Source organism: Pelodiscus sinensis, chromosome 7, assembly GCF_049634645.1.
Source record: "Pelodiscus sinensis isolate JC-2024 chromosome 7, ASM4963464v1, whole genome shotgun sequence".
NCBI lineage: Eukaryota > Metazoa > Chordata > Testudines > Trionychidae > Pelodiscus > Pelodiscus sinensis.
The window spans coordinates 532,368-559,729 of NC_134717.1; the positions used below are offsets into that span (position 1 = coordinate 532,368).

The 27,362-nt window shown below is 62.0% G+C and overlaps 1 protein-coding gene across 1 annotated transcript; it reads left to right on the forward strand.

The window, feature by feature from the left end:
* The first annotated feature begins 4,069 nt into the window (after positions 1-4,069).
* On the forward strand, positions 4,070-15,348 carry FEV (FEV transcription factor, ETS family member). The gene is made up of 3 exons (XM_075934415.1): positions 4,070-4,121; positions 4,659-4,733; positions 14,282-15,348. Exons 1-3 carry the CDS (start codon positions 4,070-4,072, stop codon positions 14,791-14,793), a joined length of 639 nt encoding a protein of 212 aa, XP_075790530.1. The 3' UTR covers positions 14,794-15,348.
* The last annotated feature ends 12,014 nt before the right edge of the window (positions 15,349-27,362 follow it).

A 27,362-nucleotide genomic window follows, 5' to 3' on the forward strand; every position in this document is an offset into this window, starting at 1 on the left:
ACCCCCCCCCCCAGCTCTGCCAATACCCCCCGCGCCGCCCCACATCCAGCCCCGGGCTCCACACCCCCCAGCTCTGCCAATACCCCCCGCGCCGCCCCCATCCAGCCCCGGGCTCCACACCCCCCAGCTCTGCCAATACCCCCCGCGCCGCCCCCATCCAGCCCCGGGCTCCACCCCCCCCCCCAGCTCTGCCAATACCCCCCGCGCCGCCCCACATCCAGCCCCGGGCTCCACACCCCCCAGCTCTGCCAATACCCCCCGCGCCGCCCCACATCCAGCCCCGGGCTCCACACCCCCCAGCTCTGCCAATACCCCCCGCGTCGCCCCCCATCCAGCCCCGGGCTGCCCCCCGGCACCATCCGAGCCCTGCGATACCCTCAGGCCCATCCCGCCACCTCAGCTGCGCCTCCCCCGGAGCTCGGCCCAGCCTTCGCACCTCGTGCCTGCGGCAGCCCCAGGCCCCGGTCTGTGGGGAGCCCGCCGGAGGCGGCCGAGGGCGGGACCCGAGTCTGGGCGCAGTAGATCCGCCCGGCTCATCTCTGCCCGGGACCCCCCCCCCCCCCCGGCTCCTCTCCCCTTTGCTGCCCACCCGGGCCCGCACGCCCCGCAGAGACGGTGCTGCGCTTTGCCCTGACTGGGCGCAGGCGCGGGGCCCGGGAGAGTTGGGCTCCCCGCGCGTGCCTTGGGGATGCAGTTGTGGGCGCGGGCTGCTCCGCGGTCGGCTGGCCCGGGGCCCCTCGCCCTTGCCGTCTCCCGATGTGCCAGGCGGTGGCGGGGAAGAAAGAAGGAACAGCTCGGCCAGGGGCGGCTCCTCCGGTTCTCCAGGAGCTGGACCCCAGCCTGGCCCAGACACCGGCCCAGGAGCTGCCCGGCTCTCCTCGGACCGCATCCCCCTCCGGCCCCTCCGCGTGCCGGGCTTGTTTTCAGTTGCCTGCGGTTGGTTAGCAAGACTCAGGCAGCTAAAGCAAGTCTGGGGCGCGTGGGGAGACCTGCTGGCCCCCTGCCTGAATAGAAAGAGCCAGGAGGGAGGGCGGGGGGGGGGGGGGGGAGGGAGGAGGCCAAAGGCTCTCTGCTCCCCAGTGCCCTGTCGGAGTCAGCGCTGCCCCTCCCCACATGCACAGCCAGCCACTGGAGCTGCGCGGGGATGAGGTTCTGCGCGCTTACCTTAGGTGTTGTGGCCGGGAGTGGGAAAGATATCCCATCCTTTCTGGCGGGAGGGTACAGCTCGGAGCTGTATTACCTCCTGAACCCCCTTGCCCTCCTTAATATGTATTTGCAGTTACATTATCCATCCACTGGAGGGCTCTGTATGCTGTACATCGGGATAGAGTGGATGTCGTCCCTGGTAAACAATGGTGCCAAAGCTGGAATTCAAGCTCTGTAGAAGTCTGTTTATTTGTGCCTACAATTTACAGCTGTTTTCTTTAATAAATGCCTCTTTTAAGAAAGACTGTGACTCCATGTGGAAGAGGAGGGGAGAAAAGAAGTGGGATATCTGGATTTTTACCTCTAGGGGACTGGTCGGGGAATGGGATATGGGCCTTTTACCCCTAGGATACTGGTCTGAATCTAGTCCAGTGACTGAGCTCGGGCACTACACACAAATGAAACTGCTTTTATGGACGGGGATAATTGCAACAATGAATCATTCAAATAAGGGTAGCAAAGAACTGGACACAGCTTTGTTTAACTCCTGCATGATCTTTAACAGCCCAGACTTCTTCCTTTCCATCTACTGAGGTGCTATCGGAACTGTAAACACAGGGAGCGAACAGAACAGGGAATCCTCACTAGCAGTTTTTGAAACCTGTTAAAGTCCTGGCCTTCACCACACCCTCTGGCGAGGAGTTCCACAGGTTGACTGTGCGCTGCCTGAAGAAAAACTTCCTTTGGTGTTTTTAAACGTGCTGCCTGGTCGTTTCATTTCGTTTGGTGCTCTCTGGTTCTTGTGTGAGAGAACAAGTCCATCACTTTTCCCCAGCCACAGAGTAAGGGCACTAGGAGCAGGCCAGGGAGTCTCAGGCCAGACGAACTTTCATGAGCTTTGCTTGGCTGCTTGGGGCAGAGCAACGGACGAGGCCCAGACACCAAGAGGGATGGACTGGGTGGGTGTGTGGCCCAGGTCGGTGCAAGGCCGGTCCGGACGGGCAGAGACAGGGCAGGGAACCCTAAAATAACAGGAGCCAGATGAATGAGCCAATAGGAACCTGCTGGGGCCGGGTTCATTGCTGTGTCCAGCACCACACTGATGGGTAGCGGCGCTAAACCCGGGATCTCCCCCAGCCAAGGCTGCCTCCGCCCAGTGCCCAGCATAGGCCGTGTCTGGGGGGGGGGGGGGGGGGGCATGGCTGGGGCGATCCTGTGCCAGGCTAATGCGTCCCATAGCAGGCCAGGGCACAGCCGGGACCGCGGGCTGCCCGGAGGCAGGTTGGCCACAACCCCTCAGCCCTCGGCCCCTGGGTTGGGTGCTGCGAGGAGCTGGGAGGGCCCCTGGCGTCCCGTCCTGCTGTGACAGGCAGCTCTTTCCCGGGCCTGGCTGGGCCTTGGGCTGTGCCAGGTCTCGGGAGCAGGGCAGTGGGGGGCAGGAGTGATCCCGAGGCGGAGTAGGAGCGGAGGAGGGGTGTGATGGGGAGCAGGAACGGGAAGAGAGGAGTGTGGGGATGAGAGGAGATGGGCAGGCGGAGGGGACGAGTGTGACACGGAGGTAAGTGTGTCAAGGTAGGGGAGCGGGCGGGGTGAGTGTGGCAGGGCACGGTGAGTGTGACAAAATGGGGTGAGTGTGGCAGGGCGGGGTGAGTGTGACAAGATGGGGTGAGTGTGGCAGGTGACAAGACGGGGTGAGTGTGACAGGGTGGGGTGAGTGTGGCAGGGCGGGGTGAGTGTGACAAGATGGGGTGTGGCAAGATGGGATGAGTGTCAAAGGGCGGCGTGAGTGTGGCAGGGCAGGGTGAGTGTGGCAAAATGGGGTGAGTGTGGCAGGGCGGGGTGAGTGTGACAGGGCGGGGTGAGTGTGACAAGATGGGGTGAGTGTGGCAGGTGACAAGACGGGGTGAGTGTGACAGGGCGGGGTGAGTGTGACAAGATGGGGTGAGTGTGGCAGGTGACAAGACGGGGTGAGTGTGACAGGGCGGGGTGAGTGTGACAAGATGGGGTGAGCGTGGCAGGTGACAAGACGGGGTGAGTGTGACAGGGCAGAGTGAGTGTAACAAGATGGGGTGTGGCAAGATGGGGTGAGTGTCAAAGGGCGGGGTGAGTGTGACAAGATGGGGTGAGTGTGACAGGGCGGGGTGAGTGTGACAAGATGGGGTGAGTGTGGCAGGTGACAAGACGGGGTGAGTGTGACAGGGCAGGGTGAGTGTAACAAGATGGGGTGTGGCAAGATGGGGTGAGTGTCAAAGGGCGGGGTGAGTGTGACAAGATGGGGTGTGGCAAGATGGGGTGAGTGTCAAAGGGCGGGGTGAGTGTGACAAGATGGGGTGAGTGTGGCAGGTGACAAGACGGGGTGAGTGTGGCAGGGCGGGGTGAGTGTGACAAGATGGGGTGAGTGTGACAGGGCGGGGTGAGTGTGGCAGGGCGGGGCAGCCGCTGGTTGGGGTGCTCGGGGGCGGGGCTGAGCGCGGCTGGAGGGGTCCGCGAGCGGGGGCCGCGGGGTGCCTGGGGGAGCCGTGGGGAGGCGCCCCCCCCCCGCAGCTCCTGGGCTCGCAGCTGGGCCGCGGGCGGCTGTTTGCGAAGAGTTAAGGAGGCGGAAAATGCAGGAGGCGCCCGCGCCCGGCTCCATAGAAACCCGCCCGCCGCCGCGGGGGCCTGGCTGAGAGTCTGATGCGGGGCCGATAGGGGGGGCGGGGGCGGGGGCCGGAGCGGGATCGCGGCTTTAATTACGGCGCCCGCTCTGCAGAGGAAATTGCGGCAGCCGGGCCCCGCGCCCCTCGCAAGTTGCCTGGAAACTGCCCCCCCCCGTCCTCGTCCCGCTGCCCCCCCCCAGCCGCTCCCCGAGCCAGTGCCACAATCATCATCCTAATCGGGCCGGATTCATAAGCCATGCAGCCCGCGGGCCGCTCCCAGAGCTGCCATGCCCCACGGCGTCGCAGCCCAGCCGCTGCTGCTCAACATGTACCTGCCAGGTACGGCCCTGCGCCCGGCACTGGGGCAGGACGGGCCAGCAGCCCCCGCGAGGCGCCCCAGGCTGGGAGCCACCCCCGCGCGGGGGCCAGCGCTCCCTGCGGGGCCCGGCCTGAGGTCATGGGGATGGGCCCCCAGCTCGTCTCCCCCGCTCCCGCTGGCGGGCTCCCCCTCCGCGTCCCGAGCCGTCAGCCAGGCAGCCAGAGCGGCTCCCGCGCACTCCACGCCCAGCTCTCCAGCCGTCTCTCCCCTGCTCGCCGCTTCCAGCCTGGCGGCGGAGTTTTTACCCCTATTTAAAGCTCTCGGGGCTCTGTCGGAAATCGGATTTCCTTTTTCCTGGACGCGTTTCCTGGCTTCATAGCCCCAGCGGGGGGGAAGCGGCCGCCGCCGCCGGCGCGCAAGGGGCTGGCTGGGGACCGGGCAGCTCTTTAAAAGCCGCCCAGCGGGCGCTGGGGGGAGGTAAAGCTCCTCCAAAGCGGTTTGGGACCTGGCCGGGCGCGGCTCGGTCCCGTGTGAACGCGTCTCTGTCTCCGCTCCAGAGCCGGTTGGAGAGACGCTGTTCAAGGAGGGGAAGAGCCCGACGTGGGGCTCGCTCAGCCCGGGCGTGCAGAAAGGTAAGAGCGCGACGACTCTTCGCGCCGGTCTCTCCGACGGAGCCAGCTCCCAGCGTTTACACGGCGCTTCGCCTCAGTCTGCGGGGATCTGGCGCGTCCTTGGGCTCCGACGGAGCGGCGGGTTAGAGACATTAGGGCGACCCCAGCCCTTTTGGGAAAGGGGGAGGGACAAGAAGCTGTCGGACGCTGCAGGGGGACCCCGTCTCCCACGCGCGGGGAAATTGCACGGGTGGGACGGCTGCTTTTCGACCCCCGGAATTTAGCTCCGCGGCATCCGCGCGCCGCGTTCCGGGCCGGGACCCAGATCCGGGAGACCGGGGCTTTCTTTCGGGGCGGGGCTCGGTGGGAACTCATTTCCCCCCTTGAAGTCCCGGCCGGGAGCCAAGCCCCAAACCTGCAATTTCCTCCAGACCCGACGCCTCCACCTTCCGACAAACCCCGCTGGATTCCTGGAGGCAACAGAGGGAAACTCCGCCCCCCGACCTACACCCCAAAATCCCCCCTGGGCTAGGGGGAGGGGAACCCACGGGAATGGCCGAACTGGAATCCGAATTGGCCGCGAACTCCTGGGCGCTACCCGCGGCGTCGGAGCCTCGCACGGAAGCGAGCCCTGGGGGTTCGGATCGGAGCATTCCCATTTGCTCGTTCGCAAATTCGATACGGAATAAAATTTCGATGTGAGGCTTTGGGGGGAGGCTGGAGGCCGCGTGCCGGCGCCTTGGACGGCGGGGGCCCGAATCTCTCACCCCGCAGCCTTAGCGCGAGGTGCGCGCCCCGGGCTGTGTCTCGCTACCGAACCGCCTCCCCTAATCACGCGGCAGGGCGCTCCGCCGATCTAGCCCGCTCCGCTCCGTTGTCTAGCCAAGACAATCCGCCCCGGCCCGCTCACCTGTAAACCTGCCCCTAAAAGGACGCTCCTTTGGCTCGCGCCCTTTGTAAACCGGAGTCAGGGCGGTACATTCGAGCCCGATCTAGCCGCTACCGCGCAGTTCCCGAATAGTTTCGGCCTGTGCGCCCTCCCGCCAGCCCCCCGGGGGTCTAGCTAGTGGTTCCGGGATCTCCGTGCCCCGGCGCTGCGTTCTCCACGCGGAGCTCGCGGGGTGGCACATTACAGGGCGCAGATTTCAAGACGCAGACGGATCAAAGAGCAAACCAGCCCCCGGCGCGAGTCCCGACTCCGCTGCCGGCCGGCCCGAAATATTCTGAAAACGGTTTCGCCGCGCTGCCTGGACCGCTGGCCCGTTCCGTGAGCCGCAGCCCCCGGTAACCAGGGCCCCACACGGGCGGGGACGGGCCACCGCGCCCGGTCAGATCCGGAGTAAACGGAGTTCGACGCAAGGTAGACCCAGAGCCCGTGCCGCTCCGGCGCATCCTGTCCCGGCGATTCCCTGGATCCCGGGGGCGCAGCTCCTTGCCCGGAGCGGTTCGGAGCGCGGCGTGGGCACAGCGAGGGCGGGTATCTGAGACCAGCCCGTGGTCGCCACGGTCTCCGGGCTCCTGTGAATGCTCCGAGGGGACGCGCCTGGGAATGGACGCTGGGCCGGGTCTGCCTCGCTGCCGGTTCCCCCCTTTCCACGGCACTGCCTGGCGGCCGGGCCGGTGTCTCCTGCCCCAGAAGCGCTGGGCTGGAGCGGTGCAGCCGGACTGCAGCGCCTGTCTGAGCGCAGCGCTGGGCCGCCGGCTCCCCCAGCTCGGAGGTTTGGGGGGCTGCTCCCGACACCGGACCCCCGCATCCCTCCGGCCTGGTCGGCTGCACCAGGCGGCCAGAGAGCTGGACTCATCTACTAGCGTTCTTTGAGGGGCGCAACAAACCCGTGACAAGGAGGACCCGGTGGGCATAGTGCATTTTGAGGTCCAGAAAGCCTTTGACAAGGTCCCTCACCAAAGGCTCTTAAGCAAAGTAAATTGTCATAGGATAAGAGGGAAGGTCCTTTCGTGGATTGATACTGGTTCAAAGGCAGGACACATGGGTACGAATAAATGGTCAGTTTTCAGAACAAAGAGGTAACTAGTGGGGCTCCCCAAGTGTCCGTCCTGGGACCCATCCTATTCAATGTATTTATAAATGATCTGGAGAAAAGGATAAACAGTGAGGAGTCAAAATTTGCAGATACCAAACTGCTCAAGATAGTTAAGACCAAAACAGACTGAAGAGCTTCAAAAAGATCTCACCAAACTAAGTGGCTGGCAACAAAATGGCAAATGAAATTTACTGTTGATAATTGGAAAGTAACGCACATCGGAAAAAATCATCCCACCAATACAGACAATATGATGGGGATTAATTTAGCTACAACCACTCAAGAGGGAGATCTTGGAGTCACTGTGGAGAGTTCTCTGAAAACATCCACGCAGTGTGCAGCTGGGGTAAAAAAAAGCAAACAATGTTTGGAATCATTAAAAAGGGATAGAGAATAAGACAAAAAAAATCTTATTGCCTCCATATAAATCCATGGTACGCCCACATCTTGAATACTGCATACAGATGTTGTCTCCTCATCTCAAAAAAGATATATTGGCATTAGGGGGTTTGGAACAGGTCCCATATGAAGAGAGATTAAAAAGACTTGGACTTTTCAGCTTAGAAAAGAGGAGGCTAAGAGGGGATAGGATAGAAGTTTATAAAATCAGGACTGGTATGGAAAAAGCAAATAAGGAAAAGTTATGTATTTATTCCTACAATAGAAGAACTAGGGGTCACCAAATGAAATTAATAGGTTTAAAACAAACAAAAGGAAGTTTTTCTTCAGTAACCCACAGTCAGCCTGTGGAACTCCTTGCCAGAGGATGTTGCGAAGACCAGGACTTAAACAGGGCTCAATTAAGAGCTAGATCAATTCATGGAGGTTAGGTCCATCAATACTTATTAGCCAGGATGGGTAGGGATGGTGTTGTGATGGCGTGTTGGGGTCCCCCACCTCCTGCACCCCAGTAGTGGCACAAACCGACTCCACCAGCCAGTAGAACAGAGGGAGTTTATTGCTCCTCCAAGATACAGCACAGATGTAATCCGGTTACAGGAACTGGGGCTAGGATGCCTCAGCCCCCCCTTGAGATGGGGGAGACTGGGCCCCTAAATTCCAGCCCCTTTCCCTAGGCTGTCTCCTCCATGATCCCAGACCGAAACTAACCTCTCTTCCAGCCCTGCCCCCCCAGCCAGGGGCGGCATTCCACCTTCCTTTGTTTCTCTCCCTGGGGGGTAGCTGGTCGGACAGGTTGAGAGACCCTTGCCAAGTGACTCATCCCCTGTCCTGCTGGGCCGTGCTGCAGCCAGCAGCCCGTGGAGGTCACCCACAGCCCACTGCCCAGCATAGCAACCAGCAAGGTACCCCCACTACGTCACAGATGTCAGCAGCTGGGAATGGGCGACAGGGGAGGGATCACTTGATGATTCCCTGTTCTGTTCCCTCCCTCTAGGACACCTGGCCTTGGCCATACTGGGCTGGATGGACCTTTGTTCTGACTCAGTCTGGCCGCTCTTACATTCTTATGTACAGATTTCATCTCCAAACCCAGCTCCCGCGAGAGCCTGCAAGGACAGAAAGGGGGGCGGGGGCTAAGATAGGAGGGGGAAGGTGGGGGCTGCTACTGGCCAGAGCTGTAGGGGGGCACAAGCGGTGCAGGGACCCTTCCCAGTCTGCACAGGTGGGATGTCTCAGCCCTCTCAGGACGTGGTGCTCCCAGGGTGCTTGGGCAACAGGATTGGGAGGAGGGGACAGGACATGGGGAGGGAGATACCTACAGACTGATGAGGGTCAGGCTAGCCCAGGAAGTTTGTTTCACCTCGTCTGGTGACACCAGCACCCCAGGCTGTTCCCTGGGAGGAGGCAAATTCACAACACAGCCAGGAAACCCTGTTCACACAGCACATGCATCCAGGGGGACTCCCTGCCACTAGAGGCTGGCACAGCCCCCGGCTTGGCACAGCCTTTCCTTAAGGCTTCTTTGTATGGAGCCAGACCCTCTAGGGCAGCGACCGTAAATATTACAGCCCCTAGCCAGGGTGCCCTGTTCCGGCCCACTCGGCCCTGCCTGGCGCTCACCCCCTCTTGCCAATGCCAGGCATGCAGGGGGGCAGAGTCCAGCCCAGCCCATGGCTCTACTAGCAGGTGCCGGATGGAGTGGCCACCTTGCACCCCGGCCCTGGTGTGCAGCAGGGGGCCATTCCCACACCTCGGCCCCAGTGCGCAGCAGGGGCACACAAGGGTCTGAACTCTCAGTGTCTTCAGTGTTTTGGTGGGAGCATCCCTGCCCTGCCCAGGCCTCGGGTCCTGCTCACGCTGGCGGGTGGCGCCACGTTGTATCGACAAACTCAGAGCAGTGTCAGACCTTAAGAACATCAGAGCGGCCAGGCTGGGTCAGTCCACAGGCCCATCCAGTCCAGCGTCCTGTCTGCCCACAGCGGCCAGTGCCAGGTGCCCCAAAGGGAGGGAACAGAACAGGGAATCATCCAGTGATCCCTCCCCTGTCGCCCATTCCCAGCCCCTGACAGAGGCTAGGGACACCCTCCCTACAATCCCGGCTGGGATGGGGAAATTATCAGGGAAATTGGGAGGAAAATGTTCACCAGCTGAATGTGGCTGCAGATAGAGAGCTCTTTAAGAAGAGTTTACTCAGGGACCAAAAAGCCCCCGTTCCACAAGGCCAACTTTGACTAAAAGTTGGTCAGCGGTGAAGGCAGCAATGAGAAATAAAGAGCCATAATTAGCAAGGGGAAACGAGGGACTAGATTGTCATTCATACAAATTAGAAGTAATGAAGTGTAGAAAATTGGTAAAGGAAGCCAAAGATATCGGGAAAGATCCATGGCTGGCAGAAAATTAAGAAGGAGTTTTTAAAGTATATTATAAACAAAAGAAATCCTAAGGATGATACCAGTTTTAGAGGGAGAGGGAGAAAATGTTAATGATGCAGACAGAAAAGGCAGAAGTGTTCAATAAACATTTATGTTCTATATTTGGAAAGAAGCAGGCTGGTGTGCTTGGATCACATGAGGGAGATGAAGCACTTTCCACTCCATTAGGAACTCAGGAGGATGTTAAACAACATCTACTCGGGATAAATCGTTTTAAATCCGCAGGTCCAGATAATTTGCACCCAAGAGTGTTAAAAGAGCTGCCTCAGGGATCTCTGGCCCCTTATTTGATTTGTAATTAACTAGCAGATGAGGCCCCTTGACTGGGTGCAAAGTCACTTTGCATAGACTACACTTCTAGGAAAGTTCAAGGAATTAAATACGTGTCATAGAATTTGTATTCATGTGCTCACAAAAGGGAAGTAAAAGGACAGTTTTACATTTGTAGAATTTCAACTTCAAACACCATCCATTGTACTGAATAATTGCCATCCCTAGTACATTTGAATCAGGAAGGCATAAAGCTTCCATTACTTTTCCATAGATAATTTGAATTATTTTGAGATTGGGAACAGTAATCATTTTCTTTGCTCTAGAATGACAGTTGAACAGGTGACTCGATTTTAATTTTGTTAGCAAATATTTTGATGAACAGTCATGACTCCCCCTCCCCCCCCAAGAAAAACAAAAATAATTATTTAAACCTTTCACCCAGCATATTTGGGTGTAAAAAGTAGCACATTTAGCTAATTTAAGTGGCAGGAACTCAGGAGTGCGACAAGGGTGCCTATTGTCACCGTTCCTGTTCTTGATCACAATGGACTGGATTATAAGCAGGACAACCGATGGCCAGCAATGGGGCATTCAAACAGCTGGAGAACATTGATTTTACTGACGCTGTCATGCTCCTGTCACACGAACATGAAAGCATGGAAGAAAAGGTTGCAACACTAGACAAAACTGCTTCAGTGACTGGACTGTGGAGTATTATGGGTATTATGGGCAGAGACGGAGGAACAGACAAAGAGATCAGTGCGAGGACAGGGAAAGCAACAGCTGCATTCGAGACTAGTTGTCCCATATGGAGCTCACAAATAATATCTGCGAAGACGAAACTGTGAATCTTCAACACGAATGTGAGGAGTGTGCCCTTGTATGGATGCGAGGCCTGGCATGCTAAAACGTCTTCAAATCACAAGCTACAGACATTCCTAAACAGATGCCCGAGGTCCATCCTTCACATCAAGTGGCAAGACTTTGTCACAAATGAGGAGCTTTGGAACAGAGCAGGACAAGAACCACTTGGCCTTCAAATCAAGAGAAGAAAGTGGGGATGGCTAGGCCACACTCAGAAAACCATCTTCCAGCATAGTCTGTCAAGCTCTCCCATGGAACCCACAAGGAAAATGCAGAAGAGGAAGACCTCGGACAATGTGGGGAAGATCTACTGAGACTGAAGGATGACAACTGGTGAGATGTAGTGGGGGTATGGTCCACTCCCTGGGCGCTATGCTTGGGCTGTGGATGACCCCTACTGGCCTCTGTCTGCAAGCACTGCCCAGCGGGGGGTCGCCCTGAGGGCCCTGATGTGTAAAGCATGGCCCAGATCAATGGAGAGGGAAGGAGTTTGAACAAGGAAGGGTGTGGTTTGGGGAAGTCAGTCTCGTTTGGAAAAACATGAAGGGAAGAGACTAACCTGAGTACTGAGGGGTCAGGGGCCTGTGGACCCCTACCCAAGGGGTCTGAGGCTGCCTTGCCCTAATTCCTTATACCCACATGGCATCTATGCAGTGTTGTATCCTGGAGAAGCAATAAACCCTTTTTCTTTTACTGGCTGGTGGAGAGTCATCTTGCTGCTACGGGGGTGCAGGATTGGGGGAACCCCGACGCACCACCACACTGAGGTATTCCTGGAGTCAGCTAGAAGTTTTGTCTGGAGACGGGGGGTATGTGTACACTACCCCGCTAGTTCGAACTAGCGGGGTAGTGTAGACATACCCAGAGTGAAGTGGAGGGGACTTGTAGATGACCAATACTCCACTTGCAGTACAAGGGTTTAGTAGTAGTAGTAGTGTTTATGCAAAATTTGGTATTTGTAGGTAATTGGGAAGTATGGCTTTATTTTGAACAGACAAACAAACAAACAAATGCAGGCTCCAGACGTTTAAATGCAAGGGTGTGACAATGGGTTGGAGTTCCTCTGATCCTGCAGCCGTGTAGCAGCAAGAACAGATTCCACCAGCCAGTAGAATAGAGAGGGTTTATTGCTTCTCTCAGATACAGCACAGCATAAACGTGATGTGTCTACATGAGTCTAGGGAGGATGCCTCAGACCCCTTGAGATGGGGTCCCTGGGCCCCTAGATTCCAGCCCCCTCCTTAGAATGGTTCCTTCATGATTCCAGCCCCAGACTGACCCTTCCCCCAACCCTCACTTCCTAGTTCCTTCGCTGCCCTCAACCGGTCAGACTCATTAGGGCTAACTCTGGACACCGGCCAGTAGGAGTCACCCACAGCCCAAGCATAGCGACCAGCAAGGTACTGACACTACATCACAAAGGGGAATGGGGCGGGGGCAGTGCTCCTGTCGGACCAGGGGTTGAAAGGGGCAAGGTGGGATGACACAGATGGGGTCTTCAAAGTATTTGAAGGCTTCAATATCTGAGATACAGGTGAGAGGATTATTCTAGGTGGGGTGGGTGAGATTCTGTGGCCTGCACTGTGCAGGGGGTCAGACTAGATGATCATAATGGTCCCTTCTGACCTTAAAGTCTATGAGTCTATGAGTCTATGACTGTAGGCTGGTCAGCCCGACGTCAGTCGTGGACAGAGTCCTGGAGAAACTCCCGTGGGGCTCAGCCAATACTGACATCAAGGGCAGGAGCGCAGTGCTGTGGAAATAGGGTTTGTGAGACAAGCCTGATTTCAGGTTCTGCTCAGATCAGTGGCGGCTGGTGGCTGGTCAGCGGTGGCTTTGGCACAGCCAGCGAGGCGGTCCCGAGGTGATGTGCGCTGCACAGGGGGTCAGAGGAGAAGATTTAAGGGAGGGTTCCTGGGCCTGAGAGCAGGTTCCAGAGGGCAGCCGGGCTAGTCTGTGTCCGCAAAACCAGCCAGGAGTCCGGGGGCGCTTTGCAGACTCACATGTATCCGGCACAGCGGTCCAGCTCGCTCCTCGGATGCTGTCTGCACAGACGGGGCGGGCAGCTCCTCTCTGGCCAGGTTTTGCCTTGCTAGACACTTGAGGTGTCCTGAACAGGCTTAAATACACTTGGCAGAGAGCCCCCGTTGCAGCTCTAGGACGGGCTGTAGCGCACCGCCGTGAACCCGCAAGTTCAGCCCCTCAGCCACAGGCGCTGTCGTTTAGTTTTCCTAAGTGGGTGCTCTGCTCTGAGGCCACGCGCATTCTACCTGTGCTCGGCCCAAGGCCACGCCCACGCCACCTGTGCTTGTCCCGACGTCACGCCCCCATTCCACTTCCGCTCTGATCCGAAGCCACGCCCCCTAGGAAGGCTCGAGACCCCCCCCCCCTTTGCAATGCACCCGGCCTTGGTTTCTGGGTTGGGCGGGGCACGCTGGGTGTCTCCGGGTGAAGAACTGGCTGAGTGGAAGCGAAGTCAAGGGACGCGCTTGGCATTTCCTTGGCAGCCCGGGGTCTCTTCTGTCCTGTCGCAGGGAGTTCCACAGCTCCGGCCCGAGCTTCCCAACGTGGGGCGCAGACCTGTTCGGTTTACGTGACTGTGCAGTAACATCAGATCCTTTCCTCCTGGTGTTGGGCCTCTTGCCGCCGCTGCCTTCCCCCATCCTGCCACCCCGGATTCCCCCCCCCCCCAAGCACCTCCTGTCCGGGGTTATTGGCAAGCTCTGGGCCAGACTGCCTTGTGCTGCGTGCGGGAACAGCGCTGGGGGAGGCGGCTGGGGGCTGAGCGCGGCCGCCAGAGACGTGTCAGTCCTAGTTGTGTGTACAGCCCTGTCAGTCTCAGGAGGCCAGAGAGCCGGCGGGGAGGGATTGGCTTTTGTTGGGCCAACTGCGGGCGAGAGACACAAGCCAGCCGCAGGGAGCCCTTCTCCGGGCTTGGACAGAGTCTCTGGGCCCACCACCCCTGGGGGCGGGGCCGGCTGACACCCCTGCAGCCCTGGCGCAAAAGGACGGAGCGCGGGGGTCACTTCACCTGCCAGCTCTCGGATATTTGTGGCGTTGCTGGTCCCGCTCCACTAGGGGGCAGCACACGCCTGGGGACTCCTCTGAGACCGTCCACACAGGGCGACCCGCTGCCAGAGGGCCCCCAGTCACCGGGCACGGTGGTGACGGGTGAGCCGCTCCCTCCGCAGGGGCAGCACCAAGGAGCGAGCTCTGGGGAGTTCTGGGTGCCCGGTGGGAGGTCCCCTTCGGGCCCGCGCCGGTCACTCGTGGGCTGGGCACAGCCAGGCTGGCACCGCCAACGCGCGTCTCCCAGGGCAGCTGCCGGGCGGCTCGGGGGATGGGACGCCCTTGGCCCCAGGCGCGCCATAGAAATCCAGTGTGCGGCGGGAGGGGGGCGCACGTGTCCATGGCACATCTCCGATCCCGAGAGCCTGGCTCAGGGCCAGCGCCAGGCACGGGGCTGGGGAGTGCCAGGGGCGGTGCATGGCCCAGGGGTGCCAGGCCGCTGTGCCGGGCCGGCGCGGCCGCTCTAACGCTGCCCTTGGCTCCGCAGGCAGCGGGCAGATCCAGCTGTGGCAGTTCCTGCTGGAGCTGCTGTCGGACCGCGCCAACCTGAACTGCATCGCCTGGGAGGGCACCAACGGGGAGTTCAAGCTGGTGGACCCGGACGAGGTGGCGCGGCGCTGGGGCGCGCGCAAGAGCAAGCCCAACATGAACTACGACAAGCTGAGCCGGGCGCTGCGCTACTACTACGACAAGAGCATCATGACCAAGGTGCACGGCAAGCGCTACGCCTACAAGTTCGACTTCCAGGGCCTGGCGCAGGTGTGCCAGCCCGCCGCGCCCGAGCACGCCCTCTACAAGCTCCCGGGCAGCCTGGCGCCCCTGCCCTTCGCGGGCATCTCCAAACTCAACCTCATGGCCTCGGGCGTGGCGCCCAGCGGCTTCTCCTACTGGCCCGGCTCCGCGCCCAGCCTCTACCCCAGCCCCGGCCTGCCGCCCGCCGGCCCCTTCGGCGCCATGCCCGCCTCCCACCTCAACAACATGAACGGCCCCTACCACTAGAGCCCGCCGGGGCGCGCCGGGGGGCGGGGGCGGGTTTGCCTTTGGGTCCCGCTCCGAGGGACCCCTCTCTGCTCCGTGGCCCTCTGGGGCAGAGGGGGTTTGTCTGGGCAGGTGGCTGGACCCCCAAGGGGGGTGGGTCCCCCCCGCCCATCTCTCCCCAACCCCCTCGGTGTCAGAAAAGCTCTGGGGCCGAGCCAAGCGCTACCGGTTGTGCCAGCCCGGCCCTGAGGGGAGGTCCGTGCAGGGCAGCGTCTGGGGGTGGTGAGGAAGGGGCAGCTCCCGCCTGCGGGTCACTGGAGGCCCCCAGCCCAGCGTCTCTCTGGCCCAGCCGCTGCTTGAACGCCGGTCCTCACGTATGAGCGCTTGAGCCCGGCTCTGGGGCAAGGAGGAGCCCTCCCCCCGGACAGATTAGCGCCGCTCGGGAGGCCTGCCGGCCTCGGAAGCGGCTCTCTTGGGTTCGAGGCAGCGAGAAAGTAGGAGGCAGATACCCAGGGGGATGGGGCCATTGGTGGGATGCAGGGCAGTAGCGGCGGGAGGGGAGAGGGGATAACAGGACAGATGGGCCCAGTGATCCAGACCCACGGGGTAGGGGGGCAAGACACCAGGCTAGGTGGGTGTTGGTCTTATGGGGGGACGGGGACCATGGCAGGTGGGTGTTGGTTTGGGGGAGGGGACCAGGGTAGGTGGGTGTTCGTTGGGGGGGAGGCAGGCTAGGTGGGTGCTGGTTTGAGGGGGGACCAGGGTAGGTGGGTGTTCGTTGGGGGAGGCAGGCTAGGTGGGTGCTGGTTTGAGGGGGGGACCAGGGTAGGTGGGTGTTCGTTGGGGGGGAGGCAGGCTAGGTGGGTGCTGGTTTGAGGGGGGACCAGGGTAGGTGGGTGTTCGTTGGGGGGGAGGCAGGTTTAGGTGGGTGCTGGTTTGAGGGGGGACCAGGGTAGGTGGGTGTTCGTTGGGGGGGCAGGCTAGGTGGGTGCTGGTTTGAGGGGGGACCAGGGTAGGTGGGTGTTCGTTGGGGGGGCAGGTTAGGTGGGTGCTGGTTTGAGGGGGGACCAGGGTAGGTGGGTGTTCGTTGGGGGGGAGGCAGGTTTAGGTGGGTGCTGGTTTGGGGGAGGGGACCAGGGTAGGTGGGTGTTCGTTGGGGGGGAGGCAGGCTAGGTGGGTGCTGGTTTGAGGGGGGACCAGGGTAGGTGGGTGTTCGTTGGGGGGGCAGGCTAGGTGGGTGCTGGTTTGAGGGGGGACCAGGGTAGGTGGGTGTTCGTTGGGGGGGAGGCAGGTTTAGGTGGGTGCTGGTTTGGGGGAGGGGACCAGGGTAGGTGGGTGTTCGTTGGGGGGGAGGCAGGCTAGGTGGGTGCTGGTTTGGGGGAGGGGACCAGGGTAGGTGGGTGTTCGTTGGGGGGGCAGGCTAGGTGGGTGCTGGTTTGAGGGGGGACCAGGGTAGGTGGGTGTTCGTTGGGGGGCAGGCTAGGTGGGTGCTGGTTTGAGGGGGGGACCAGGGTAGGTGGGTGTTCGTTGGGGGGGCAGGCTAGGTGGGTGCTGGTTTGAGGGGGGACCAGGGTAGGTGGGTGTTCGTTGGGGGGGAGGCAGGCTAGGTGGGTGCTGGTTTGAGGGGGGACCAGGGTAGGTGGGTGTTCGTTGGGGGGGAGGCAGGCTAGGTGGGTGCTGGTTTGAGGGGGGGACCAGGGTAGGTGGGTGTTCGTTGGGGGGGCAGGCTAGGTGGGTGCTGGTTTGAGGGGGGACCAGGGTAGGTGGGTGTTCGTTGGGGGGGAGGCAGGCTAGGTGGGTGCTGGTTTGAGGGGGGGACCAGGGTAGGTGTGTGTTGGTCTGACGCGGGCGGGGCAGGCTAGGTGGGTGTTGGTCTGACCCAGGGCAGGGAGTCCGGGGGCGGGGCTGGTCTCTGGTTTGGCTGGAGCCCTCTAGCAGTAGTTGGGGGGGGGGGGTGTCAGGGTCCCAGAGGCTGCAGACGGGCACAGGGGTTGGCAGGGCCGGGAGGAGGAGGGGAGTCGGGGCCGACCGTCGTGTCAGGACACGAGAGCGGCTGGGACAAGCTGTAGGCCGGCGGTTCGGTCCCGGGGCTCAGTGGCCCTGCCGGAATTTCAGTAGCCCCATGGCGCGGGCCCCCTGGTGCCTGACACGGGGCCGCTTGCGGGCGGCTCCACTGTCCCCTGGCGGGGGGGGGGGGAGACTCCCAGCTGCGGGGAGTGGGGCTCGGCTCAGCCCCAGCGAGACCTGACAATGGCGGTGACACCTCGGGTCCCCCCGCCCCTCCCCGCAACAGGCCGCTAGTGCAGCCCCGTGCGAAGGGGAGAGCGGCCCGGTCGCCCCATTGCAGGGGGCAGGACTCGGGGCGCCCTGCGTGGGGCTGGCACGGTCAATAAACCGCAGAGCTAGAGGAGTTGTCTCATGACTTACGTCGCGAAATCCCAGTCGCTGGGGCCATCAGAGATCCGGCCAGTGCCTCCCTGCCCCAACCCAACCGAGCCAGGGGGAGTCTCCCTCCCCTATGAGCAGTGCAAGGTCTATGACACACAGCCCAGCAGTTCTGCCAGGGAGATGCCTCCAGCTCGCCCCTGCTATGAACGCCCCACAAAGCCCATGCTAACCGATTGCCACCTCCCCCCCCCCCCCCGTGCACGTGGGCCGCGCGGCCGCGGGTCTGCACGCTCCGGCCCTGCCCAGAGCTCCCAGGCGTGATACCCACCGCAGCCCCCGGTGCTCCCACGCTCTGATCCGCTGGCGCCTCCCAGCCGCCGCATTTGTGAGCTCGCCTGGCGACTTCGGAGACCGCAGGGCTCCCGGCTGGGCGGCCGAGCACGCCTGGCCCCTGCTGCCACACGCCGGGCTGTGCCCACCCGTAGCTGGCCGTCGGGGCTCAGGAGCAGGAAGCCGACGGGTGGCTGCAGTTGTGTGTCTCCCTGCAGGGCCCCCCCACGTGAGCAATCGCCACGTGCACCCGCCCCACGGCACAAGCAGGGCCTGGGGAGCACGCATAGAGGAGCTGCACGGGTAGCTTCGTTCCCGGCTGCAACACAAGGCGCAGCCGCAAGGTGTCGCCCTGCTCCAAGCAACCCAGCGCCGGGTTTGTACCAGGCGTGACCCTGCCGGAGCGGCGTTACCTGCTGCCCCCTGGCGGATGTACCTGGGGAACTCCCCCCCCCCCCCATCCTGCGCCCTGCCTGGCTGGACAAGGGCTTCCCTGGGGCCAGGGTGCGGGTGCCTATCCGGGCAGCAGGGCAATTTTCTGGGGACGCGACGTGAGTCTCGGCTGCGCACCCTTCCCACGGCTGCGCCATTGGCACGGCTCCCGCAGGGAGGGGAGCTCCGGCCCCATGGGCCCCAGGAGACCCAACGCTTCTCCCGGCGGGGAAAGGACCGAGCCACGGGGCAGTCTCTTCATGTTTTCCCAGCCAAGACTGCCCCTTTTCCCAGCCACCCCCTCCCTTTGTTCAGACCCCTTCCCAGCTCAGGTGAGAACCGGCTGGGCCATGGTCTACCTGACATGAGGGCCCTCCGCTGGGCAGTGCTTACAGACACAGGCCAGTAGGGGTCACCAGCAGCCCACAACCCGAGCACAGCAAACAGTGACTGCCCAACCAGGATGTGCAGCACACCCGCTAGCGCACACAGGCACAGCCAGCAGCAGCGGTGAGACCATGCCCCCAGAGCTGGGGGGCTGCCCCAGAATGCTCCCTCCCCACGATCTCACTGCGGGGGGGGGGCACTCAGTCCCCGCTTGCCCAGAGGAGGGAGGGGCCGGGAGGGCAAAGCCAGCGTCCTCGCAGTGACTGACGAGGGGCGGGCCTGAGGGAGGGGTGGGGGGTAAATCCCTAGGGCAGGTCCGAGGAGCTTGCGCGGACCCGGAGCCGAAGGGCATCGAGGGGCTTGTGGAAACGGGGCGGATTTCTCTGGAATTTCAAACAGAAAAATAAAAAAAATAAAAACTGGAAAAGAGTTTCTGCCTTGTGAGACCCCAGCCAGCCCAGCGCCCGGATATGGGGGGGGGGGGTGTATGCGCCGTGGTCCCCCAGCCTCAAGGTGGCCCCCAGGGGAGCGTCTGGTCTGGACACGAGGCTGCTGGGTTCTTGCCCTTTGGGGGGATTCGGATTTGTCGGTTTTCCGGCTTGGAAGGAAGGAATCGAAGCCCCCAACCCGTGTGCAAAGACCCATTCGCCACCCACCACGTCCGGCGCGCGGGAGAGACCCGCCCCCCCGCCAGCGCAGGCCTCTGGGGCAGAAACCAGCGCCCGCGGCTTGTTTCTGAGCCGGCCCAACCCCCCTTTGGAGCCGTCCCGGGTCCGGCCCAGATGTGGACAGAGACCTCTCGAGAACTCGGCGCCGTCCACTCCAAGCCCTGCACCAGAGATCGGATTCGGCTTTGCCCCCAGGCCCCGGCACCTCCAGCCCGGGCCCCGCTCCAAAGCCCCCAGCCCCCTGCACCAGCCCCAGCTCAAGCCGAAGGCGGCAGCAGGGAGGGCATCGGTGCCAGCCCCGAAGCTCTTTGGTTAGAGGGGCAGGCGAGGGGCGGGTGAGTACAGGGGAAGGGGGGGGGGGGAGTATCGAACCAGGCTCCCGCAGTGTCGGTTAAAGGGCATCACTTCCCCTCCGGGTTACAGCCACGGGATCCAAGTAGGGAGGGGGAAGGAAGGAACCGAGGGATGGGGGGGGGATGGCTTATAAGAAAGTGACACCCCTTCGTCCTCACCTGCAGCCTCCCGCAGTCCCTGCTCCCCGCTGCCCTGCCGGTACCCCCCCCCGCCAGTGCCCCTCACTCTCTGTCCTGCTCTCCCGGGCCAGCCAGTGCTGAGCGGGGGGAGGAGGGCTGACGGCTGCGACTGAGGCGCGTTGGCAGGGCTGGGTGTTGCCAGCGGGAGGAAGGAGAGCCCGCCCCCGCAGCGGGCCCCCGCCGCCTGGCTAGCTTAACAAGTCCAGGAGCGCAACATCCCCCTGCAGGCCTTAAATCTCCCTGACCAGCCGCAGTCCCGGCTCCTCCCTTCTCAGAGCTCTGTGCAGCCAGCGCCTGGCCCTGCCCTTCTGCCGCGGGGCGGGCGGGGCCGCGCTGCCCGGGGATTGGGTGGGCGGGGAGTTCCGGCGGTGTCGCCCCTTGGCACGCTGCGGACATGGCACCCGGGCCGCGTCAAAGGCCTCGCCGAGGGTAGGAGCCCTGTTCCTGCCAGGGGTGTCTGTGTCACGGGCTGCTTCCAAACCACACGCCGCAGGTGCCCAGGACCAACCATCAATGGCGGAGGGGCTGGAAGAGGGGGCCGCAGCAGCAGCTGTCCCCCCTTCCCCCTGCTGCTGTCCTCTGCCCCTGGCTAGGAGCTGTCCCCCCGTCTCCTGACCTCCGCCCAGCTGAGTGTTGGCAGTGGAGTATTAGGGGAGAGCCGCTGCATGTCCCTGCCCTGGAACTGAACAGCATGTCATAGCCCCTGTACTGCTGACAGCTAGTGGGGATTCTCGTGTAGCTCAGCTGGCCTGTGCTTTGGGAGTTCTCGCTGCTGAGTTCCTGCTGAACGTGGTGGCCTGGAAACCTGTTCTGAGGGAGCTGGGAAGCTGGGGGTCGGAGGAGGGCGGAGAGAGTTGTGGGGAGGCCCCGGCTGCGCTCTATCAACCGCTCTGCTACCCCCTCACTGGCAGGGCTCCCCAGCCCCAGCCCTTCCCCCTGGGGAGCGCAGGACACAGCCAGAGCGTCCCCCCTGCCGCGTGGATGAGCTGCGGCTGGAGCAGCCGGCCTGCAGAGGCTGCTGCAGCCCGCCGATGGGCAGGGCGGCTCGCAGCTGCGGTGCTGGGAAGCGGCCCTGGGGAGGGAGTTTGCCGGCCCCTCCTGGGCCAGCGCAGAGTAAACAGCCGGGGCTGGTGACTCAGCAAAGCGGCTTCAACCTCTCCCGGGGTAGGATAACAGCTTCACCCTGCAAACCTGGGCGCAGGCGGCGCTCAGCGCCCGGCCGCTGCAGCAGGGCCCAGGAGGGCGGCCAGTCCGGGGGAGGCGGCCGCAGGAGCCGCGAACCCAACCCTGGACAGCGGGGCCCAGGTTCGAAATAGACCGTGGCTCCAGCTTCCAGGTGTTGGTTCTGGTCCTGCCCCCTCCCTCGGCCAGAGTCAAGGGCCCCTGGGCAGCCGGCGTGGCCTCGTGAGGAGGATCCTTAACCCCCTCCCCCAAGCCAGTCACCCTCCGGCCCCTTCCTGTGACGAGCCCGCCCCCTCCATCACCTCCACAGGAACCAGCCTGAGGCCTGCCCAGTGCAAAGGAGGGAGCACCCCGCAAGGTAGGGGCAGCTGGGTCCAGCCCCCCAACCCTCCCAGGCCCCGCTTCACCAGCCTGGGGGCTGCTCGCTTGGGAAGGAGCTAGGCTCAGCTGGGGGAGAGGGGGCTGGGGGGCATGCCAGAGGGCTGCAGATACGTGAGAGGCTGCCGGCGGCAAGCTGGGCTCTCTGCCCCAGGGGGTCCCAACAGAGCAGCGCTCGATGCAGCAGGACAGCGGAGCAGACGCCCCAGGAGGGCTGGAAGCGCCTTCCCGGGAGGTTTTCCAGAGGGCGCTGGAGAGCGTCTGTCTGGGCTGGGTCAGGCCCCGCCAACCCCGCACGGCGGCCGGGTCAGACCCGCTGAGCCGCGCGGTCCCCAGTAAGCCCCGGGGTCGGCGGCTGGGAAAGTCTAGGACTGGCTCGTGCCTCACAGGGGGGAGGAGGGGCGCTGCCTGCAGCCTGCAGAGCGCTGATTGGCTGTCTACCCCGGAGGCAGGGCCATGGGGAAAGCGGTCAGTCTGGGCTGGGGGCGGGGCTTGCATGTGCAAGGGGGCGGGTTCTGGCCACCTCCCAGAGGGCCCCTGCTGCGTTCGAGCTCCTGCTTGAGCCGGCTGACTATGGCCCCTCTCCTGGGGGGTTACATCCCCTGTCACACACTGGGGGGCCGGGACAATTCATAGGGTGGGGCGCTGAGTTGCGTCCTTCTGCCCCACCTCGCCCCGTCTGCACAGCTCACCGCCCCAGGCTGGGGTCACAGCTGTGGGGGGAAAGCTGGGCCCTGGAGCTTGCGACTGAGCTGTCCGTAGCCCTGGCGGCAGTGGGGTCCAGACGGGCAAAATCTCAGGGCCGACAGCAGAGCCTGTGGGGCTGGCACCTGAGACCCCCGCAGCTTGGTGACTGGGACCCCAGGCAGCAACGGGGCTGCTGAGCATGAGCTGGCAGCTGGAATGCAAAAATCTAGGGGGCGCTGCGAGCCTCCTTCTGCCCCCCATAAATGCTCTATGTGCCACCCTCCCATCCCACCCTATTTCAGAGACTTCCTGCAACCCCTCCCCGCTGCCAGGGCTCTGTGTGCCCTGTTACCCTCCCCACATGCCCATGGCTCTGTGTAATACACAGGAACATGCCTCTGCATTCAGTGTTAAATCTCAGGTCACTCAGCCATATAATTATTCTGATCTTCCTCTTGGCCCTCTTTAAATAGTGGCCAGCATTCCTTTTCTTCCCGCCTTCTTGAAACTTCCCCAGTGTTCCAAAATGTATTGAAAAGCAACAGACACGGGCCTGCCTGCCCCTCGGCCAGCTCTTCCAAAACTTGAGTGCAAGTTCTCCGGGCTCCCTGATGGAGAGAGGTCTCACTTCAGTAGCTGCTGCTTAACACCCTTGAGGGGAGGAGTGAAACTGTTTCATCATCATATGTCATAGCCACACCATCAGGCTGCCCCCATGAGAGTAGAAAGAGTCATCAAACATGCTGTTATAGAATCATAGACCCATAGGGCTGGAAGAGACCTCAGAAGCCCATCAAGTCCAGCCCCCTGCTCTAGGCAGGACCAATCCCAACTAAATCAACCCAACCAGGGCTTTGTCAAGCCGAGACTTAAACACCTCTAGGGATGGAGACTCCACTACTTCCCTAGGGAACCCATCCCAGTGCTTTACTACCCTCCTAGCTTCACCTCCTGCCTAGGGAAATAGTTTTTCTAATCTCCAACCTAGACCTCCCCCACTGCAACTTGAGCCCATTGCTCCTTGTTCTGCCATCTGCCACCACTGAGAACAGCCTCTCTCCAGCCTCTTTGAAACCTGCTTCAGGTAGCTACAGGCTGCTATCCAATCCCCCTCACTCTGCTCTTCTGTGGACTAAATAGGCCCAAATTTCTCAGCCTCTCCTCACAGCCCCCTCATCATTTTTGTTGCCCTCCACTGGACCTTTTCCAATGAGGCCACATTCTTTCTGTCATTTTTAATAGGCAGCAGGTTTAAAAAAAACAAAAGGAAGTTTTTCTTCATGCAGTGCCCAGTTAACCTATGGAACTCCTTGCCAGAGGAAGCTGTGAAGACTAGAATTTTAACAGGATTCAAAAAAGAGCTAGACATATTCATGGAGGTGTGACGCAGTGGGTGCTGTCCACTCATTGGTCGCTATGCTTGGGCTGTGTGCGATCCCTACTGGCCTGTGTTTGTGAGCACTGTCCAACGGGAGGTCACCCCTGAGCTCCAACAAGTAGGCAGTGACCAGCCAGGGCTTCTTACCTAAACAAAGGAAGGGGTGGCGCTACCTGGGGGATGGGTGTTTGGTGGTTTCGGGAGAAGGGTTTTTTTTTTGGCTGGGGAAACATGAAGAGAACAGATTAAGCAGAGTGCTGGGCATTCAGGGGCCTGTGCACCTCTACCCCAAGGGGGTCTAAGGCTGCCAGCCCCTGACACCTTATGTCCACATCACGTCTATGCTGTGCTGTATCCTGGAGAAGCAATAACCCCCTCTATTCTACTGGCTGGCAGAGTCTCATCTGGCTGCAGATGGGGTGCAGAATCGGGAGGTCCCCGATGCACCATCACAGTGGTGTCAGAAGTGGGATGCACTGCACCCCCTGGATGGAGCTTCCAGCAGTGAGTGGACAGCACCCACTACATCACAGGAGGGTAGGTCCAGCAATGGCTATTAGCCAGGATGGGTAGGGATGGTGTCCCTGGACTCTTTCTCTGGAGGTGGGTGGCAGGAGAGGGATCACGTGATGATTCCCTGTTGTGTCCCCTCCGTCTAGGGCACCTGGCATTGGCCACTGTGGCAGACAGGAGACTGGGCTGGATGGGCCCTTGGTCTGACCCAGTCTGGCCGTTCTTATGTGGGGAGAACTGGACACAATACTCCAGATGTGGCCTCACCAGTGCCTAATAAAGGGGAATAATCACTTCCCTAGATCTGCTGCCCTACCTCTGTATAGCCAGTAGGAGGCGCCATTCCACTGCCACCTTCTGGTCATCTGTGGGATTTACTCCTCGGGATTCCAGCACTCTCCTGTCCCACGGACTGCCGGGTGGGGTGGGGGTTCTGTTCTGCGTTCGTACAGCGCCTGACACCACGGGTCCCGCTCCGTGCCCAGGGCGCCTAAGCTCTGCAGCTAAGCACATGACGCCTAATAATACAGCGGGCCGTCCTGCTGGGTGGGGACCGACAGTGACTCACTTGGCGGGACCGGGCAGTCAGGTACCTCACCCTACTGGCCTCCCAGGAATGAGCCTCCCCGGCAGGATCAGGCCCATCAGGCACGCGCCCCTCCCCCCATGGGTAAGCGCCCCACCTGCCTGGACCCATGCAGGAGGTCCCCTGGCACCCACTGACCCCGCAGCCCCCGGGGACCGTGGAAGCCAGCAGCTCGGCCGGGACTATACAGCACCAGTGACACCCCCCCTACTTTCCTCCCCCTTCCATTGCCGGCTTTAGCTGCCACTGACGTCAGCCCGAGCTGCCGCCCGCCCCGATCCCCGGCCCCTTGAGCCCATTCGCTAAGCCGATTAGGCAGGACGCGGGCAGCAGCAGATGCCCTGGGGCTGGCCAGTTAAAGCGCCTGGGAGGGTGGGACGCCCGGGCTGTAGGAGGCCGGTGCCAATGCTGGAAAGGTGTGGAACCGCACCCCGCCGGCTCGCCGCACGCTCTGGCTGGCAGCAGTTCCCCACAGGCAGCCCCCCCGGTGGGTCACAGACGGGGGCATTTCAGTGCCCCACAAAAGCTGCTGCCCTGCTGGGTCCCCTGTCCCTGCGCTGTGACTCAGTTTCCCCGCCTGTACCACGCAGATGACGGCCGAGGCTCGCCTCGCGCCCGGGGCCGCACAGCACCTTGGCCAGGTCTGATGCCAGGGCCTGGCTGGCCTTTGCTCGCCCAGCTGCGGTACACGCCCGGGCCAGCGTTCCCAGTCTGTTCGCCATCCCAGCTGTGCACTAGGCCCTGCCAGCCTCCCTCGCAGTGACCGGGCGCAGCTGCCAGCCAGGTTGAGGGGGCGCAGGACGAGACCCGCCAGCCAGGTGTCAGGCCTGGAGCGCTCACTGCAGGATGCAGTTTGGCGCCCAGGCCGCCCCTGGGAAGTGGGGAAACCGCCTAGAGGGCTCAGGGCTTTGTGCACCTCTGGCGCTGGGCGCCCGGGTCAGTGTTCCCGGGGAAGGAACGGACGGATCCTGCGGAGGGGAGCTGGGTGCCTGGGCTGGGGTGGATGCCAGCGGGGGCGGGAGGGACGGGAGAGCAGCCAGCACGTCTCCCAGCTGCTAGATGGAGGCGAAGGCCTGGGGTGAAGACACTTGGAAAGGGAGGTTTGGAAAGGGAGGGGGAAGGGGCCAGTCGGCTGCATCCTGCTCTTGCGCCTCATCTCCACTGTGCAGCCCTGCCCTGCTGCATCCCCTTGTACCCAGTCCCGACCCCTCCCTTGTCCCTCCCTGCAGCATGGCAGGCCCTGGATCCAGGGCTGAGCCTAGCGGGCAAGTCACAGCCCTCAGCTGCTGTCTGGTAACCCCTGCGTGAGCGAGTCTGGCAGTGTCTCTGGGGCATCACCATCCAGCACTGGCCAGCCGCCCCCTGTGGGTGCCCCGGCATAGGACTCCCTTCTCCCGCAGCAGGGCTTGGCTCGGCCCATAGGCAGCCACTGGCTGTGTTGGGGGACTTGCATGGGGGCTGGAGTGACATTACTCCAGAGCCATGAGCTTGGCGGGCTGCTAGTGCCCACGGCTCAGCCACTGACCAGGAGTCCACTGTGGTGGTGCATCGGGGTTCACTGCCTGCTGCACCCCCGTAGTGGCACGGACAGACTCCGCCAGCCAGTAGAACAGAGGGAGTTTATTGCTTCCCCAGGGTACAGCCCAGCACAGATGTAATCCGGTTCCAGGGCAGGCCTAGGATGCCTCAGCCCCCTTGAGATGGGGGAGACTGGGACCCTAAATCCCAGCCCCTTGCTTAGGCTGCCTCCTCCATGATACCAGACAGAAACTAAAACTCTCTTCCAGCCCTGCCCCCAGCCAGGTGCTGGTCTCCGCCCTCCTCCCTGGGGGGCTGAGCCTGGGTGTCTGGGTGAATCCACATTGGGAGAGTCAGTGAGAATCTCCCATCCCAGCGCAAGGGGACCCTGGGTCACAGAGCAGACAGCCCCCCACTGCACCACATCCAACAAACAGCTGGGTAGCAGAGCGCCCACAGCTAGGGTTTGTGTTCCTGCTGGTGGTGCACAGCCGCACATGCCTCGGTGAACATAAAATTACTCCGCACATGGACAGAAAAGATTAGAGGTAAGGGGGCTACTTTGCTCAGCAGCTCCAGCCATCCCTTGGTGGGCTAAGTGGCTGGCACCTGAGCTCCCTGTGGTTCAGTGTGGACTCGGAGCCCCAACCCAGCTCTCCAGAGCCACCACCCTGCCAGCAGGGGCAGGAAAGGTCAGCCCAGCTGGAGCAAAGGAGGAGAGGCAACTGGTCCCCTCAGAAGCAGCAGGTTGTCTCAGCTGGGGGTGGAATGAGGCTAGTCCATGCAGCCGGCCTTAAGCCAGTTCTGTGCCCAGAGCCCCAGGCCAGCTCACCCCTACACCGGTCACGAGTGGAATCCAGGCCCCACTGGAATCAATAGGTGCCGGATCCTACCCTGCGTTCTGAGGCGCTACCACATGGGCAGCGGAGCCTCCTGCGCCCTCTCTTCCCTCTCTGCGGGGCACCTTATGTGTCCTGGGGTGTGGGATCACATCCGGCTCCCTCTCTCACAGTGACCCCTGCCCCCATCGCGGCCATGCCCAGCGAGGACAAAGACTCTAACCCAAGGCAGAAGTGTGACAGACCCAGGGGCGCACCTGGGGAACTCCCTGCCACTGGAGAGATGGGCCCCATGTACCGCAGAACTCACCCCTGCGCCTGGGCTTCCCCGTAGCAATAACCAACATCCTCTCCGCAGCTAACCAGCCGGCTGCCTGCGCAGGAGGGCAGCGAGCCTTGTTCCTCCTCTTTACGCACTTGGGAACCACCCAGGCCCTGCAGCTGCGGGGGCCCGAGAAACGCCTCGTTAGCCAGGGCCTGCGCGCAGCGCGCCCTGGGAATCGGGCTATTACGCCGTCAACACGGCGGCGTGGGATGCTCCTGCCGGGGCTCCCGGCCCACACCCGGTCTCCGCCTGGCTGCCATAGTGACCACGTGGTGGCGGTGGCGGCGCCAGCCCGCGCGCCCCATTAGCCGCTGACCCGGGCGCTGCACTTTTCAGTCACCAGCCGACAGCGCTAAATAGACTGCACCAAAATCCGACCAATCAGCAGGCCGGCGCGCCCCGTGCCACGTGCCAGATGCCTGATTCACAATTTTTTAACGGGAATT